This window comes from Echiichthys vipera, assembly GCF_963691815.1.
Source record: "Echiichthys vipera genome assembly, chromosome: 11".
Taxonomy (NCBI): Eukaryota; Metazoa; Chordata; class Actinopteri; order Perciformes; family Trachinidae; genus Echiichthys; species Echiichthys vipera.
In genome coordinates, this window is record NC_139836.1 from 22,572,045 (window position 1) to 22,591,761 (window position 19,717).

At 40.9% G+C, this 19,717-nt stretch overlaps 1 protein-coding gene across 2 annotated transcripts in view; it reads left to right on the forward strand.

Annotated features, from left to right (window-relative positions):
* The window catches only part of phactr2 (phosphatase and actin regulator 2), a gene marked incomplete at its 5' end in the record, with an annotated part of 38,320 nt that extends 19,710 nt beyond the window's left edge, over positions 1 to 18,610 (forward strand). For both annotated transcript variants that reach the window (XM_083922565.1, XM_083922566.1), the window contains 11 exons: positions 4,587 to 4,772; positions 5,791 to 5,865; positions 6,420 to 6,560; positions 9,158 to 9,683; positions 9,914 to 10,089; positions 10,400 to 10,556; positions 10,817 to 10,872; positions 13,153 to 13,214; positions 13,550 to 13,687; positions 16,033 to 16,109; positions 17,283 to 18,610. In XM_083922565.1, the coding sequence (XP_083778691.1) occupies positions 4,587 to 4,772; positions 5,791 to 5,865; positions 6,420 to 6,560; positions 9,158 to 9,683; positions 9,914 to 10,089; positions 10,400 to 10,556; positions 10,817 to 10,872; positions 13,153 to 13,214; positions 13,550 to 13,687; positions 16,033 to 16,109; positions 17,283 to 17,298 (1,610 nt within the window). In that variant the 3' untranslated portion in view covers positions 17,299 to 18,610. The remainder of the gene's footprint in view (positions 1 to 4,586; positions 4,773 to 5,790; positions 5,866 to 6,419; positions 6,561 to 9,157; positions 9,684 to 9,913; positions 10,090 to 10,399; positions 10,557 to 10,816; positions 10,873 to 13,152; positions 13,215 to 13,549; positions 13,688 to 16,032; positions 16,110 to 17,282) is intronic.
* Positions 18,611 to 19,717: the final 1,107 nt, after the last annotated feature.

A 19,717-nucleotide genomic window follows, 5' to 3' on the forward strand; every position in this document is an offset into this window, starting at 1 on the left:
CACAGCTGCTAAATATCCAAATCCTGACTCACCCCTCTAGAATGACATCTCGAGTCATCTGTTTCAAAATAAAATGCCTCGGTGCGAAATCCAGTGTGAATTCATGGAGTCGAGTCAGCCGCAATGTGTAAGAAACATTTCTCAGTCAACCTGAGGTGGTTTGAAGCCACAATGCCTTGATTAAAAAGCTGTAGTCAGTATTATTTTGCTTTTCTTGGACCAATCCGTCTTGCCTGAAATGCAGGATTTGCTATAAAACTGCAAATGTTTGCAGATCTTGTGTGTGTAATGAATGGATTTTTATTTCCATGATTGACCCAGGTTTGCACAATACTTACAGTTTTATGAAACAGCAGTGGTTTTTTTTTAACGGAAGCCACAAATTGCACTTAATTCATATTTTCCTGTTGCCCCTTTTAATAAGGACCTGCAGTTTACAGTATATCAAGTCTCATTTGCCATATTGTAAAGTACAGATCCGTCTTTCTGAGGCTTTGAGGTGAAGCTATATTCTATTCTTTAGCTTCAGTCTGTTGTTTAGTGATTGTGGTTCATGCCGTCATGTCCTTTTGTTGCTGACAGTTGATTTCTGTCAGGTTGTTGGGTGTGCGGAGGGGGCAGTGGGGTACCTGTGGTTAAGGTTTAGGCCTAAAAATGTACTGGTTAGAGTCCGGGAAAGATGGTCTATTTTGATTATAAAGCAAGTCGAGGTGCTTTGGGAATATTGGGAAAGTATAAAAACACCCAAAGCACAGAGAAATGTGCACAGCCCATATTAAGAAACGGTGCCGTTAAAACCCCAAATTCTTACATATGTAGGTACGAAACTGAAAATGATCACAATATGGGACTTTTAAGACGTGATCTGGGAACAATCATAGTCGTGTTATTAAAAAGAAAGTGTGATAATAATGTCACCTGACTTCCTCCTTTGCTCCTGTCATAATTACTACTGTATGGCTACTAGAGAGTTTCCTTTCTTGAATGTTTTTTTTAATTTTTATTTCATTTTTGAGCCACTTTCTGAAAGGACTAATGCTGTCTCTGTCTCATATTTGGGGGGATCTGGAGCAGTGGTTCTTAAAGTAAACAGGTTTCAATAATGGTGAAACCCCTCTCTTTGAATATAAACACTGCATGTGTGTGTCATAGGAATGCAAGCTTACAGAAATCTACATTTCCTGTATTGCTACATGACACGTAGCAGTCTCAGATCTTCCCTTTTTTACTTAAAGAACACCTTTCATTTTCAGTTTACTATCTCTCTCTCTCCCTCTCTCTCTTCCTTTTTTCTCTATTCTCTTAAGTCAATAATAATCTTGTTTTTGCTCATCTCCACTGTCTCTCTTTCCTTTTCTTCCTGCAAGTAATAGTCCGCCCAGTTCCCACTAGAGGTTTAATAGTTTGGCTAATGGTGATTATAATCACTCGTACTGATTTTCCCATCATTAGCCGCACAAAGCAGCTGCTGAAAAGCACCTATTGTTGCGATTTGATATCAACACAGGAACAGGAAATGAGCGTGTGTGTGTGTGTGTGTGTGTGTGTGTGTGTGTGTGTGTGTGTGTGTGTGTGTGTGTATGTGTGTGCGAGAAAGAGAATTAAATTGGTGTCAGGGGAGGGCATGTACTGGGCTCCACACTGCATTTTTCCATGTCTTCGCTCTTGCTTTGTGTTCTTTTAATTTCCCTGTTGTGTATTTGTGTGTTGTTTTGCTACATCCCTCCACAGTCAGGGTCATAAGGTGAGAAAAGTCCTGCTGAGAGCAAATGTATACCTGGATAGTTTTATGTCATGCTGTGATTTTACAATACATATTTTAACAAAAGAAGGTAAGTAGCTTGTCATTATTTTAGTAATTAAACTCTCCTGCAGACCACCGAATGCTTCAAACTTTATCTCTTACTGAAACTATTGATCTGCCATCACCAGTAGTCAGAGGCAGTTTATGATCATCACTTTCAACTCATGTCCCCCAGTGCAGCGTAGTGAGCACCAGATGTTTCACAGCATCTATTGGCATCATCTGTCTGTCTGTCTGTGTTAGAGAGCGAGAGAGAGATCAACAGTGTATTGATTGTTTTTAATTAATTAGCTAGGATTTGGATAAGCTTCATCAGATGTGCCCACAGAGAGAATGTCTTTTATTGCTAAATGTGCTGAACATCTGGGTCATCCAGCCAACTTGTGTTTTCATCTGTTTCTCTCAAATAGAATTGAGAAAACAAGGCACTCTTGCCTTTTCAACCAACCTGTGATTATGTTTTTTTTGTCCCTCCTAACATCTCGCTCTCTGATATTGTCTGATATGTATAATAAAAATATGAGTGTGTTTTTAGGTAGTCAAAAGTTGTCAAAATGATCTATACTTTAATATTTTTCAATACCACATGTTTCAATATGATTCGGTATCCACATTTGATGGTGTGTGTGTGTGTGTGTGTGTGTGTGTGTGTGTGTGTGTGTGTGTGTGTGTGTGTGTGTGTGTGTGTGTGTGTGTGTGTGTGTGTGTGTGTGTGTGTGTGTGTGTGTGTGTGTGTGTGTGTGTGTGTGTGTGTGTGTGTGTGTGTGTGTGTGTGTGTGTGTGTGTGTGTGTGTGTGTGTGTGTGTGTGTGTGTGTGTGTGTGTGTGTGTGTGTGTGTGTCATCATGTTTACGAGGAACACATGCACAGACAGAACATAGTTACACATGCAGCATATTATTCAAACACGCACGATTTAATGTCATTTTTCTTCAGTATTTTAATATAATGTACAGTACTTGTTAGAACTGTCCAATTAAAGCACACACGCGCACACGCACACGCACACGCACACGCACATGCAGGATAAATGAGAAGCCAGTCTGTGGAGTATGGTAGGGACAGGAGTTTTTTGATAAATCTTCTCTGCTGTATTTAGTTTCAGTGGCCGACACAATACGGACCCCTGCAGGTAGATCACTCCTCATCTCTGCTTGAGTTGCTCAAAGCTACATTAGCCGCTACTAGCGTAACACACTCAAATATCAGACCAATCTGCCCTTTGGTCGAGTTGCATTGTGGGTAATGTAGTCGCCACGTTTTGACAAGGAAGAAGACTGTCTCATCTCATCTCATCTTCAACCGCTTATCCGAGGTTGGGTCCGGGGACAGCAGATTTAGCAGGGGACCCCAAACTTCCCTTTCCCGGCCACATTAACCAGCTCTAACTGGGGGATCCCGAGGAGTTGAAGAAGAATGTGTTGAATAATAAAAATAAAAGACAATCTCTGGTTCTGCTGCAGTCGAACAGAGTCATAGGAATGTAATGGTTTTAGTGGAGTACTCTTAACAAATTTAATTTAAGGGAATTCATTAAATAATTTGACGACACCTGAGCACTAAAACACAGCTGCTGACTGAACAGACCAGCCACGAACACGAACTTCAGTTTCTTGCTACGACAATAATTTGACATTCTTTTGAGGGAATTCATTTAGTATTTTGAGGTTACAAATGATGAGATTCGGGGAAAAATAACTTAAAGTTTGTACGTAGAAACAATCAACTTTTGATCCCTGCTGGGCCCCCGACAGTCAGGAGGCATGAGCGATTCGGCAGTGGCTGTTATGTAGCTGAAAAAACAAAAACCTTCCTCTGCTTGAATCTGAGGAATCACACACCACCTCTCTTTCCTCTGTAAGGTTCCGGCACGGTGCACACACACACACACACACACACACAGACACACACTATCCGCACACTGTCTGCAGTCTTCCAGAGGGTTCACAGGACTTCTAATCTTTCAACAGGAAGAGGAGGAGTTGTGGAAGGACAGGGATCTAGCCAAGACACACAGACACACACACACGCACAAGTGCACACACTGCAAATACTGTACAGAGACAGAGTTAGAAATAATATTCTGCTTGGGTGTCTAAAGCTGAGTGAAATAGGTGAAGGATGCAACAAATGTAAGACCATACGGTCCATGACAACAGTTCGCAGTCTTTTTGTTTATTTCAGAAAGTCCAGATTTTTGTCTAATAGAAATAGGTTTCTTCTTATTGTGACCGTCCTTGTTATAAACATCTTGAAACGTGGATGGTAAATCTTGTAGTACATTAATAGCAATGTGAGCAAGATATCATGATACAAGTGCATCATGAGTTACCCTGTGATTTATCGTCAGTGTTTTGCAGTATTAGCGAGTGAAAAGAAGTCTTTGTTTGCTTGATATTAATCTGGATGTAGTGTTCCCGAACACATTCAAGCTCAGCATTAGCTGTTAACAGAATACATTTTGCTGGTTATTTATATAATATGGGTGCAAAATTAACTTTTTGTCACCGGCCAAATTGATTGGCTACTGGATGTTCAAATGTGTACCATTGCCATTGTTTTTTGTCTGGAAGCAAATCTACCAGCTTTCATATTTTCCCTGCATTCGGCTGATGGATAGTGTTAATTTTATATCCTGTTAATATCTCCATGTATCACAAGGTATTAACCTTCATCTGCTGCGTATACAGTAAGGAGCGGAAGTGTATGCTTATGTTTGTATCATGATGCTGCTCTGATTTCTGATGTTCTATTTTATCAATTTCTGCATGTATGTCTTGTAGTTGATGGGTTGGAGAAATCATCATCACTGGCCAGCTGTGACGTGGTGGTGGACAGCGCCACCAATACCCAGAATGCCCCTGCATCGCGGCAACAACGAGGCAAGCTGTCGTCACTAGGAAAACTATTCAAACCCTGGAAGTGGAGGAAGAAGAAAACTAGCGACAAGTTCCAGGACCTTTCCAAAGGTAAGACGCCTTGTGTATGTGTGTTTGCATGTGTGTGCATGTGTGATGATTTACTCTCCTCGATCATGTGTCTATACAACATCATGGCTGCATTTTGGGATTTATGCTGAACATTAAGTGTGAACAGGAGCAGTGTTGCTCCCAGAGGAGCTTTAAAAGGCAAAGCACGAACGTTTGGTTTCTAGCTCTCACTGAATCATTGCTGAAGTGTTGGCTGGGAAATGAAAAGAGACAGAAGTGAATATAAAAAGCAGAGACTCTTTTTCTTTACGGCTGTTTTTAGATGGATCAGCTTTCTCCATTATGTACATATTGAAATGTTTGAACACAGTTATTTAAACCATGTCAATGGAACTTAAAACAAACATTGACATTGAAATCTAAATGTAACAGTGTTTTGGAGCATTTGCCGTTGTCTGGCCATTGTTCAGTCCTATTAATATTTATGAAGTGTACAAAACCGTTTTTTTACCTTGTGCCTGGCTGCATCTCCGAAAATAGTAACAAATGCCCAATGTTATTTCCCAGAGCCTAAGGTGGTGTCCTTTGATTTATTTTTTTATCCAATCTGTCCAAAATGCAAATATATTCAGTTTGCTGTCATATGACAAAGAAAAGCACCACAATCTCACATTTGAGAAGTTGAAATAAGGAAGTGTTCATCATCTAGCTGCAGATCATTTCTTTGACATTCAACTAATCAGTTGACTTATCATTTCAGCTCTAGTTGTGAGATCGACTCTGAGCATGGCTCTTCTGTGTCTCAGACTGATTCCTTCTGATACCATTTTCAAGAGGTTTTAGAGAGAAACAGCAGTTATGACAGCAGGATGACAGAATTGGCTTTAGTTCCTCATCTATGACTCGGTATGTGGTGCCCTCACGTGCAATGGCGATTTAGCAATAAGAAGAGGAAAGTAGCTGTTGTGCAATGCTTCTGTGGAATGAATCCTGTGCAAACTGATTGCTGCGGCTTAAAGACAAGGAATAGAGGCCTTGATATTGTTAATCTTTTCAGTTCTCGAGAGAAAAATCTCCACCAGACAAACGAGGGAGGAGCTCATCAAGAAAGGAGTTCTCATCCCTGACCAAGGTCTGTCTGATCATTCACTCATCTGTTTCTCCATTAATTTATCCACCTATCCAAGGTTCAAGTTTCAGCTTTATTTACATTATTCAATACAGAATTGCACAAAGAAATGCAGTTGCAGCTCCCTCCACTTTAAACACACAGAAAATGTATAAACAAATATTTAAATATTTAAATTAGAATAGATTAAAACATTAGAATAGTCAATAACATAGAACAAAGTGTATAAAGAGATAAAAACATTACAAGCAGGTATAAATTGTTGAGAGAGCTACTGACTGCTGAATCTACACCCGCTGCCATACTTGCCAAATGCAAAATCTCAGATATTAATAGTATTATTTTGGCAATGATGGAGTTGTAATCAATGCTCGAAACATTTGAGTTACTTACAGACTTGTTCACTCTCTAGACTTTAAGTTCAGCCTTATCAAAAGTTATTACATTTGCATGTTGACAGTAAAAGAAGAACTCAAAAGTTTAAACTTGCTTTTGAACAACTGAACATCTTTGAAACGCAGAGGATTTAAGTGTTAACTATTTTTGATCTCTTCTAGATGAAACAATCAGCAGTGAAAATCTAAATGGTCACGCCACATCTAGTGTGACATCAGAGGAGGTCAAAGTTGACATTGAGTCTCCAGAAACATCGCCGGAGGAACAGGCCACCGGGCCTGGGAGCACCGAGGACAAGACGGGTAACTTCTACATGAGTTACTGAGCTTTTGTCATTGTGTGAGCTGTAATTAAGGGTTAACCTTTTGGGAAAAATAAAAAAGATGAGAAAAGGAGTTACAAATATGCTCTTTCTCTCCAGTTTTATCATAAATGATTCTGATATATTTTATGCCTAAAGCACAGAAGATGTTACAATGTTAGTACTGCACTAAGTTTATAGATTCTTCCTTGAACATGGATCCACAGTGGAATGAATGTGTCACGTACACATCAAAGACAATGTTTTATATGCTAGAACTAAATGTTGCAGCTTCTTTAGATGTTGGTAGCTTTGAAGCCTCCTCGGTCGTGGGATCCATTTGTATCGGCAGCAGTTTTCTGGCTGACATTGAATCCTCTGTGGGATCTCTGACAGGGTCTAATGTGCTCCAATAGATATTCCCATTATATCAGCCTGCAGCAGGCATTCACAGTCTGAACAGCGCAGTAGCCATCTCCTAATGCCTCCCTCTCCCTCAGGAGACAGGCCACTGTTCTTCTGTCTGATGCTGCTTAAGTGTTGTGCTGTTCTCATCTCAACCTTGTTAGCATTGAACCCAGAGCCATTTGTTTGTTCATTTGTCAATAATCTGAAAGACACAGGCAACAAATACAGAACACACATGCCTTCACAGTGGAGGATGGGGAAGGTCATATCCCAAGCCTTACACATTAATCATTTTGATGCAATCCTAAATGAAAGCTGTCCAACGATTACAGATCCAACACTGTCTCCCATCATGTGTCCAGTTCACCTCTTATCTCTTTCTTTGCTTGTCTGCAAGTACATTTGTGCATCTGTTGGCACAGACGTGCACCTTTATTATCACTTTCAATCCTTATTCTAACCTCTAAATGCCTTCCTGCTTCCACTCGTCTGCTCAGAGAGGTGTGTTACCAAACCTCTCACCCGGGCAAAGCCGGTGCGACCTCGAGACGTTCAATCTAAAAAACAACAGAGTGCCACTCTGCCCGCCTCTTCCAAACCTGTGGGTGGCACTGCAGCCACAACCAAGCACAGAGATGCTGCTTCAGGGACTAAAAAGACTGCTAAAACCACAGGCAAGACAGGCTCATCCACTCAAGCTAAAGCTAACACAAGGAGTACTAACAACACTAGTCGTGGGATCGGTAAGTTCAGCTAGTTGGGACTGAAGCCAGTTTGCCTGTCAGTGTTCTTGCGTGCCTTCCTGCATGGAAAATGTGCTTGTGTCACTGTTTGAAGGGAATGAGGACTCACTATGAAGCCGGCTGCACCTGTAAACCATGGCGTCCTGTACAATCCCTCATGCATGCAAGCGTCAGTCAAGTCAAGCTTCTGTAGTATTCCCCTGTCTCTCCCTCTTGATAGTGTCCTGGAGGTTTCCAGTAAGTGTTTATGATATCTGTTTCTGAGAAAGCAGAAGTGAAAATGTATTTGTCTCTGCTCTGTAAAAACCCAGTAGGACTGAGCGAAAGCACATGAGTGTGACTGAGGTCAGTGAAGCACGGCCCTCGTAAATGAGCTGCACCAATCTCCTGTGGCTTTGATGGCATGATCATCACCCTTCATCCGCCGTGTGTTTGTGTGTGTGTGTGTGTACTTACAGCATGGGCGAATTAAGCATCACAGAGCCAGTATATTGCACGTAAATTTCATCGATCATATCTTTTCTGAAGACCTCTGTGCATTTTATTTCATGTGGTTTTATATTGTATACGCTTTTGGCGGAGTCACAAAAGATGCACTTTATGCGCTCCTTACCTCGGGCTGCTTTCACACAAAGACCCTTCACAGACATTTAAAGGGCTCATTCATTCAGTATCATGTTCAGTCTTCTATATATGGTGCCGTTTTAATGATGTGATTAAAACATGGTTATTTTAATCCCTGAGTATTATGCTGCCAGCGTGTTCTAATTATATATCAGTTTCTTACTGCCTCAAACCAGATGATTTTGAATGCATACATGCTGTAGCTTAGGGACAAAATGATGATGCCTATCAATTCATTAGTCAATGTCAATAATTTCATTTATGTACAAGACTATTTATGATTTTCTGGCATTGTATAGCCTAAACAAAAAAATATTAATATAAAAAAAATGCTTAATGATGGATTAAGTAATGGAAACAACCATTCCTTGCAGCACTGTTGTACATACTGAAACATTGTTGTCTCTGCTGCAGCATGCATGTCTCTATCACTCTCACAGAGCTCCTTCCAGTAACAATCAAAAGCCAAAGGAGTAACTTAGATGATCAGGAGCTGGTGTGGTTCTTACACACCTTACCTACTTCTAACAACACGTTGTCTGCTCATGACCTGTTGGCTACAGCACAAGTTGTGCTGTTGTTGTTGCCCAGACTGCTGTCTATCAATCACAGACATTTCTCTCTAGGCTGCTGAGTCAAAAAAGAGAATTGGTGGTATTACCCCAAACACCTTGTATATTATATATGCATATTCTGCACTGCAAAAAAGATGCCTAAATGTGATCTGATTTGGACTTTGAAGTAAATATATAGTATAAAAACGAAGGAAAGAAAAAGTCTAATTTTCCCCTTCTCTTGTTCTCTTGCCCCTGCTTCTCCTCAGCCAAATCCTCCCATCCAAAGAAGACAGGATTCCTATCAAAAAACACCCCCGCCTCCACCTCAACCACCACCCCTCATTCTCGTGCATCTAAGGACACCGCAGCACAGACTGAAGGGGCCGATGCAAGGACCAATCAGAAATTAAACCCTCGCACCTCCGTACCGCAAAAGAACCCTGCAGAGACACCTAGCCAGCCTGGGGAGTTAAAATCCTCATCCCTTTCCCCAGACAGCCAGGCTGCCTCGTCTAAAGCCTCAGGCAATGAGACGGAGGGAACTCAGGCTGCTCTTGAGCCTAAATCTGCTCCCAATGCCTCTACTGCCGGTGAAGAGAGCCCCAAGGGTATGGCTCCCGAACACGCTGTCCATTCTTCCCACATCAATGCTGTTACAGAGGACACTTCCTTCACGGAGGGAGAGACGGGCAGCAGCTCACAGGGGGAGAAACGGGGGAGAACAGGAGGCGAGGGAGGAGAAGAAGAAAAGAAGAAAGGAGAAACAGATTCTGCTGTGGAAAACAGCCTGAGGTAAAAGTGAACCAAGGACATCCTTATGTTTTGTGTGTTCTGTTTCTTATACTTTCTGGTTTGCATTACATATCTACACAGAAGTCTTACTGTAGTCACAAAAATGCCTAAATGACAGTTGACAATAAATCTAAAAAATTTATGAATTGTGTGCAATAACACTTGGATTGACCGATCTCACATTTCAACAAATAAATGTGCTCTCACTGTGTTGTTTTTGTTTCCTGCAGGTCTGCAGAGGGCCAAACTGAGAGGCTGCAGGGCCTCAGTGTGAACACGGAGCATGCTGAGGTGACGGTGATCCCCGACAGGCCGAGGGACAGCCAAACTAGCGACTCTGACTCTGACGGCCCGATCCTGTACCGCGATGAGGAGGAAGATGAGGAGGAAGACGAGTACACAACTAGTATGGCACTAATTTTTTAATACAACACAGTTTTTGGAGATCCACAGGAGGCCAGTTTTTCATTCCATCATGTACTGTGAAGCAATGATGTGCCGGTTGTTTGTATCAGGGTTTTAATTTCAGAATATGGTATTTATTTTGTTAATGCTGGCTGAAAACAGAAGGAACAGGCAGCTCTGGGCTTTTATTTACAGTATATTTGGCACAGTGCTGCATGCTTTTTAGAGTGCAGGAAGTCACAAGTGTATTAGATTCCTCTTGTTCTTTCACACAATTTGTACATTTGACTAGTTCTCCCTCTCCGTTCAAGGCGCTCTGGCCATCAAAATCCGCCGACGAGACACCCTGAACATCAAGCTGGGCAACCGTCCCAGCATGACAGAGCTGGAGGAGAAAAACATTCTTCCGCGGAGCTCCGAGACGGAGAGACATGAGCTCCGTCAGAAGATAGGCTCCAAATTAGTCAGGTACACACACACATACACACGCTCAGCATGCTGTGAAAATGAAACAAGGTGTGAGTTTTCATAGTTGATTTGGCCGAGCAGTGGGGCAATAACAGAGACTGTTGTTTTTGGTGTAGTTGTGTGGGCAGCACCGCTAAAAATAAGAAAAATGACTTTCTCAAAGTCTGTTAATGTTGTTTGTCTGAAGTCAGTGTTATGTTTAAATAATTTCATATCCGCTCCTTGTAGAAAAGTATGTGAATGCAGTTTTCTCTTTTTAGGCGCCTGAGCCAAAGACCCACCACGGAGGAGCTGGAGCAGAGAAACATCCTGAAGCGTAAGTCTTTTAAATACACCACTGAGCTTTTGTGATACACCATTTGTATCATATTTAGAAACTTTAGTTGTGACATCAGGTATTTTTTCAATTATGGCTATATTGTGAAAAAACAATATGGTTTCATGGCAAGTGTGTGCAGGTGCCAACCTTAGATAGTTGTATCTAAGGTTTGTCCTTTTTAACTGGTAGCCTGGAAACAAGACGAGTCTGTCAAACACATGTTCTGGCCACTCTCTCATTCAGACAGATTTCCAGCGTCTTGACATTGTATGGATCAATCCCAATGGTTTATCTCAGGTGGGGCAGGTTTAAGACGATGACTGACAGCGTCCCTGTCCAGTCTGCAGGTCTTTTCAGCCCACTTTACCAAGATCACAAAAGTCAGATCAAACTGTCCAACTATACAGCGCTGAACAAATATGACTCGTTAGTCTATTACTTTCTTATCAAATACAGTGTTTTCAGAAACACAATTTAGTGTACTATGTAGCTGTCATTTGAGAACGTTTGTCACCCGACTGCCATTGATTTCATTGTTGTGATTGGTTGAAGGGTCTACTCAATTGCGCCCAGAAACATTTTGCTCTACAACGTTGATAGCACCCCTTGGAAATAGAAAATGAGTCGAGGGTACCCAGACTAATAAGCATTTGTGATTAGGCTGGGAATGCCAGGTTCATTTACTGAGGTAGTGAACAACTTTTCCACTGCTTAAGAACCTTATGGGATTATAGTTCTGCTTATTAGTCAAACCCTCAGCTGTGGCAAACTGAGTAATGGCTTGTGAAGTTTCGAATCGATCAGGGAGGCCAGAACCGTGACCTAATAAACTCTAAATGTAAAGCATGCTGACAGTGTTGCATTCCAGTGAAACCTTTAGTAACACCGGGTATAGATATTAAGCACTGATACAATAAGTAGCCTTAGTCTTATCTCTCAAGCTAGAAATTACTTTTAATTGACATCCCGTGCTAGAATTTGCATTTTTTTTTTAAATAACTTTTCATAGTTTCCTGTAGTAGAAAGTCTAAATATCCATATTTGACTGATGGCACACTTCTACTGCCTAACAACAGAAGCACTGTTGGGGGATTACAGTTGACAAAACTGGAAACATGGTTGTATTATGTAATTAGTACAAATAGTCATGAAATGTTCTTTCTAATTCTGATTTTACTTTCTTTGAAGCTGTTTTTATGTCCATTTTTATTCTTCCCACAAAGAGAAAGTCAACATTATGTGTCTGTCTAACATAATGTTCCACATCTGAGTATAAAAAAAAATGTTCAAGCTTATAACAGCTACCAGGGTGTTCCAGCCGCGGCAGCAACAGATTGCAGATACGACTTTGTGTGTCTAATTAATCAGATAGATGAGGCCGATATGTCTGTCTAAATTAGGAGTTATAGTCTATTAGAAGCTGTGTGTCTCCTACACTGAGCTGATGTGGTCAGTCACAATGAGGTCTGTATTATCTCACAGACTGGGTTACAATTAGGTTTATAGACTTTTATATTTTCTTGTGGTCACAGTACACCACATCAAGGAAAGATTTAGTTCAAGTCAGTTCGTTGGGCTTCATTGTGCACAATACACACACTACACACTATCCCAGATAACTATTAAATAGACTGTCAAGTAGTCAATAAAAAGTGTGTGTCATGCTACCAAGCAGGGCTTAAATCGTTCTGCTGGAGGGTTTGCTTGCTTGCTTTTTGTGAGACCTAGAATAAGCATTTAAGCTCTAGGAATTATAATTTCAAAGTGTTTTTGTTCTATCTGAACCAGTTCAAACTAAATTTTATTCTACTAAAATCTGAGTAAATATACTTTGTGCTCAGTGGATGATAAGAAGAAAATAGCAGCCCACAATCACCAGTTTGTAGCCAGTGGATACAACACAGAAATGTAAAATGCAAACTTAAAAATCTTTAAATACATAGATGGTTATGTCCACAACAACAGTCTGCTGTATGTATGTATGTATGTATGTATGTATATATATATATATATATATATATATATATACATATATATATATACATATCCATATTCAAAAGAGAGAATGCATTACAGATTCACCTTACAATGACTAGAATTCATCAAAGAACATGCATTTTCCCGTTAGCAGTTGTTTATGTTAAGGCTATCCTACTGCTTCACAGTCACGGACACGCTTTAATATGGCGAATCACATCTTGCTGCTTATAAATAACAGGAAAAGCTTGTTGCAGACAGACGGGGTGTGAAATGAGTGTGTTGGTTCTCTGCATGCAGAAAAGAATGAAGCAGAGGAGCAAGAAACCAAGCAAGAGATTAAGAGGAGACTCTCCAGGAAGGTACTGTAAACACCAACCACACACACACACACACACAAATAAGAGAGAACAGAGAGGACACAGTGAGACTATTTTTAGCTGCTAATATGTTGCGCTCCACCTCATGAGTCATGTTAGGAGACGGAAAAGATGTTTTGTGAGGAGAGATCAGCCCATCTAGTGGACGCAGATGGAACTGAAGCCCGGCTCTCAAGCTCTTCGAATCATAAGCATATAAACATAAACAGTATGTTAGACAAACATAACTACACTAAAAGGAAACATTGGTAGGGCTATTCCTGAATTTCAATGTTTATAGTCTCTCCCTATTTGTGTTTGTTTGTGTCTGTTTGTAGCTGAGTGTGAGGCCTACAGTGGCAGAGCTGGTCGCTCGCAGGATCCTGCGTTTCAACGAGTACGTGGAGGTAACGGACGCAAAGGATTATGACAGGCGGGCAGACAAACCCTGGACACGGCTCACTCCCACTGACAAGGTACTACGGTTAATACGCTGCATTGTAAAATCTTGATATACTTTTTGTATATCATATTGTTATTGTTTGATAGGTTGACTATTTTTTTTTTCTGTGTTGCATATTCAGGATGTCAAAAGTATGTAAACACAAGAACATTACACCCATATGTGATCGTTAATACATAACTCCTAAACCTTGGGCATTAATCTAATGCTATAACAGCCTCCGTCTTTCGTGGAGGCTTTCCACAAAATGTTGGCTGCATAGATTCATGCCCGTTCAGCCACAAGCGCATTAGCGAGGTCGGCACGGATGTTGGGCAATAAGGTCTGGATCAGTCAGTGTTCCAGTCCATTCCAAAAGGTGCAGGATAGTTGAGTTTTTTCACATCAAACTCTTAAAACGTCTTAGCTCGGTGCACAGGGACAAACAATCTGTGTACTTAATGAAATCCTCCTTACCCACATGACATGCGATGATACATGTGTCGAGGCAGAAACAATGTAAGTACATGCATCTACCAGATCTACTGTACAAATGTCTTCCAAGGCCCTCGGGGTGTGCTGGAGGGCAGTTTCTATGTCAAGCCTGCCCTCTGCTGTTGATGTTTAGAACTACACAGCATACAGAAATCACAGATCATAGACCTCCTGAGCACTGAGGTTCTGTTTTCACCTGGGTCTAACATCCGCCCTGAGCGATACGATCACACTCGGACAGCTCTCAGTAAATCTGTCCGCACCTGGCAGCAGAATATGTCTCCAGATGTGACTTAAGTGACCACTTGTGATCGGATATCATTCCCTGCTCTGTATGCAAATAAACACATATATAATTCCAATTTGTTTATAGATAGCCCACATATTATTTTATACATATATATATCAAATTATTATAGTTATTGTTATATTTCATTTTATTATTGTTCTGTTGTGTGTAATTGTTACTCTCACATAAATCAGATGAGCAGTGAAAAGGCGCCGCCCACAGTTTCTCTGTGTGCCAAAGGACGTAACTTTTCCCGCTCACAAACTGCGGTTCGTGTGTAATATGTTGGGAATTTCAGGTAGATTTTATGAACCTAACCGTAAGGTTGTCTACCTGCAGTGAGTTGTGCAGCACAGCAGGAGAGAAAGACGTTTTTTAAAATGTCTTTGTTCAGCTTAATTTTCCCGTGTATCTCGGCGTTCAGCTGTAAAGGAGTCATGCTGCTGATGAAAACCCAACATTTCCTGATCACGCTGCTTCATAATAAAAGTTAATAGCACTATAACTAGAGACTTTAATTTTGAAGAATATATATCAAATGAATGTGTTAATCTGTTTTACAGCCCCTAAATAGCAACAGCAGACATTTTATGAACCTAAAGATAGGGTTATTGTCTACTGTCAGTCTCTGGGGCTGCCTTTTCCAGGCAACTGCAGAAGAGCTCCGGAGAGCTGATAAGTGCACGGGAACAAACACAGACACATTATCGCCAGTGTGACGATTACATGCAAAACACACAATTAACTCTCAGTAGCTTCTGTGACATGAGACATACTTTGAAAATGATAACGTTTAAAAATACAAAAACAGACACAGAGCTACCTATAGGTCAGACATGGTGGACAAAGCCAGTGAAAGGGTACTTCTTACAGCCCTGTAGTGAATTTCTCGGTAGGGCCCAGGCACATTCTTGTACACACTGCTAAATGAATGTGGACCACCTCAGAATGTGGTTTGAGCGACCGTCCTGGGTGCATTCACACCTGTACTTAGAGCTCTTCACTTGTGAACTGATCACTCAGGACAGATTTAGAAACAGGTCCAGACCGAGCCACGCTTTAATTTGCATCACTTGCAAAACAGAAACCAGTGACTGTGTGCAAAAGGACTCCACTTTACCTGTGATTCTTGTGGCCAGTCAATGTAAAGCTCATTTTTCATATAATATTTAAAGAAGCGAGTTGGTTAATATCTTTTTGATTAGAAAAAAAAATCCTATATATTATCCTTTATGTTTTTTATAACAAGCAAAAACAAATCAACATATTTGGGCCCTAAGAGAGCGAAGAACAATGCGCACATTTTACAACGTGCACATTGTTCTTTCCAGTACATTGTTACTTTTGGACTGTCAACATTACAACATTACACTATGAATTGTGGGTAGTTCCCTGAAGTGAAGTCTGCAGCTGCACAGATGAATGGAAGGTATGCTTCAAATGAGAGGCCACAGGCAGGATGTGATGCGAGGAGAAAACACACTTGTGTAATTGCTGTGTTTTGATGGTGTGCGAGTGTGTTGGGGGAACAAGTGGCTGTTGGGAACATGTTGGTGCATTTTTTTATCTTCATGTTCGTGTGTTCTGCCCCTCAGGCTGCTATCCGTAAGGAGCTGAATGAGTTTAAGAGCAGAGAGATGGAGGTTCATGAAGACAGCAAACAGTTCACCAGGTACTTGAGCGGTCGATCACCTCCCCCATTGAGCCAACTCTGATGATAACTCACACTTTATTAGTAAATGATCAGCATACGTCCTGCTGTTTATTAGCTCCATTCGATCAATATAATTTACAATACCCTAGTCTCCCAGAGCCATTTCCACTAACATTAAAATCAGGATATACACACCTCGGGTCGACTCCGGGACATTAGCCTCAGGCATTGATTGGCAATAAAGCCGAGGTTCACTCTCTCATGTGTTATTAGATCTGTGTCATGGTTTTATATTGTATCGAGGTACAGATCACAGAGAGATTAAGTCAACAGTTTCACCTTTTTATTATATGTATTTCCAAAACGACAATCAAATATACGTACGATTTCAATATAATACAAAAGTAGGACATGAACACTGTTGACCTCATTTTGATGATCCACACTGTTGGATGATTTTGCATTGTACTTTATATATTTTGGATTTGCCCCTTTTATTGTTATTTTTACCTTTACACTTTTATATTTGCCTCTTCCCACTTTGTACTGTATAGCAACTGCCGCACAGCAATTTACCCCCGGATAAAAGTCTTATCTTTTGTATTCCATAATAACTTATGAAACCAACAGCCCCTTTATCTATTGCTGCAGCGGTTAGTTCAGTCGTAAATCTTCAGCACGAAAACACTCTAAAAACATTACACCAAACGATTATCTGTCTCTAAAAAGATTGGCTGCAGCTGAAGGTAACTGTAAATTCATTTTTTCGAAGGGCAGGTGTTTGAGGAGTGTTTTTGTGCCTGATAAAGATCCATATCACATCAAGTATTGCAGCAGTAGATAATTGAATGGCTTATAAAACACAGTGTGCAGGACATCATTTTGCTGTGAATGTCTCTGGCTTTATGAAGCACCTGCTAAACTGTTTTTTTATGTGGTTTAGGGCTGCCCCCCCCCCCCCCCCCCCCAAAAAAAAACCCCAAAGTGGAACGAATGAGAACTAACACGTTATTTGTTCAAAATAAATTTGATTGTAACCCTAAACTATGTTGTATGCACATTTATCCTGGCTTTGCAGTGACAGCTAGAAACGAGCTAAAAGAAATAGATTTTTATTGATTCATTTGTAGATTTTCTATTTCATTGTGTGTTGTGTTTTCATAAACTCAGCCTGTGTGTTTGTATTGTCAGATTCCATCGGCCCTAAGCGCTCTCACTGCCAGCTGGACGCCAGCACCACAAGCTCTCCGGTCCACAGCTCCCAGCGGTCTCCCGGCCCTCCAGACCCTCAGTACACAGCTCAGTCCACTTTGCTTTGGGATCCTCTTGCACCTGATGATATATATTTCTGTCTATAGTGACAGCTACAGGTGTGTCTTAAGGCCTTGGCCATCCACGGACACCAGTGAAACATTTGCACATATCTATAGTCAGAACAGTGATGTGTTTAACGCTCTGATTAGATTATTTATTTTAGAAGGCCAGAAGCTGCTGGTATATAATGATTGTTTATATGGTTCCCATCAGGCCTCGTCGTGACAGGTTCCACGGAGGAAAAACGGGCAACATTGCCCGTGTAGTAGTGAATGTTGTACTAAAGAGTTTGTGTGCTTGCCAAGGTATGCTTTGTCAGAAACTGCCAAATGGCCATATATGGGCATCCTCCTAGGACAGGAAATGGGAGTGATTGGTTATGTGCTGATGTCAGTGCCTATGTCATATATCAGAGGGGAGGAGAGGCAGTTTGTTCTGCTCAGATGTGCCTCTCTGAGTTGAATCTGAAAAACTGTAGTTCATTAGTAGACATATTTAAAGTATATTGCCACTAGAGGGCATTATATTATAAGAATTATAGACTGAGAATGAAGATTTGTATGTAGATGAAGAATAATCTGCAAGTGTTATATTTATAACTGCTGAAGCTGAGGGATCGGTGAGAACCCGAGGCTCTAACAGTGAAGTGCAATTGAAATCACTCCGATTCTAGCCAGTTGTAATCCCTCAGCACCCCTGATGATACACAGAAGTACCGTCATATATCTTGTTAAGAGTTATTAAGTGCAATCCTCCGATCACAAAGTGCTGGACTTGCTCTTCAGAGGATCTACTTTTCGTGCTTTGACTTCAGATTTTCATTTTAGGCTTTTGGCTGGAGCTCGGATTCAGAGCGACTCGGTGCCAAAGAAAAAGCATTCATTTGATTGTATGTTGGTCTTCTTATTTGGAACATTTGATTTTGATTGGCGGACTTCCTTTGATGGGTTTTATGAATAGAAAGCAGGATCTGAAAGTTACACTTAAGCAATCAACAATGATGTGATGAACAATCCATGTCCTAAATCTGTTAAATCTATCCACCTGTGTAGATACGTAAGGCATAATTTCACACTTCGCCCTAACATGCATCGTGAATTCAGCCGTAAAGATCTGGTTGTATTTTGATCATCATGGTGTGTGTGTGTGTATGTGTGCGTGTGTGTGTGTGTGTGTGTGTGTGTGTGTGTGTGTGTGTGTGTGTGTGTGTGTGTGTGTGTGTGTGTGTGTGTGTGTGTGTGTGTGTGTGTGTGTGTGTGTGTGTGTGTGTGTGTGTGTGTGTGTGTGTGTGTGTGTGTGTGTGTGTGTGTGTGTGTGTGTGTGTGTGTGTGTGTGTGTGTGTGTGTGTGTGTGTGTGTGTGTGTGTGTGTGTGTGTGTGTGTGTGTGTGTGTGTGTGTGTGTGTGTGTGTGTGTGTGTGTGTGTGTGTGTGTGTGTGTGTGGGGGGGGGGGTGTTCATTTTTCAGAAACTGAATCAGCACCCATTGCCAAACATTTGCTGAACAGGTGGGGATTTAATGTTTTGGACACATCAGACAGTAAATGTTGGGATTTGGATGAATATGTTGGATATGTTAACACTGGGAAGTTATAATGAGCTTCTTTTAACTCCCATTTTGTAGATGAAGCGATTCATTGAGAGAAAAAATCTGCAGATAAATCGACCCTTTGACAATCTAAATAGTTGTTAGTTGCAGCGCTACAATGCACTTCTTTCCGAATGTTCGTTGAAAACACTGATTCCACCAGAAGGTGATTAGCGTAGCTTAGCTTAACTTAGCATAAACACTGGGAGCAGGGGGGAACGGATAGCCTGGCTCCTTACATTTCACTTTTTATATACATTAAAAAGACAAAATGTTTCTAAAGAGATGCTGGTAAGTTTTTTTTGCTTTGTTTTTTTTAATCCTTTGAACAGAACCATGCTAGTTGTTTCCCCCATGTCCAGTCTTGACGTTAAGCCAAGCTAATTGCCCGCTGTTTGTAGCTTCAGTAGTAGCAGACAATCATGAGATTTGTATCAGTCCTCTCATCTAAGCAAACCTGTAAATGAGAATATTTCCCAAACTGTCAAACTATGCTTTTAACACCTTATACAAGCAAACATCATTAAGTAATCTTAGCATAAGAAGCAGCATATCCTATTTCTTAGCCTATTTTACATCCCAGTGCTCTTTGGGATTACATTTGCATTGTGAGCACTCTCGGAAAGATGTCTGGACTTTTAAGTCTTAATGGATTCTTATTGGGAGAAGATTTAATACAAATGGGTAATGCAATTGGCTGCACAACAACTTTGCTACACTCATTTGC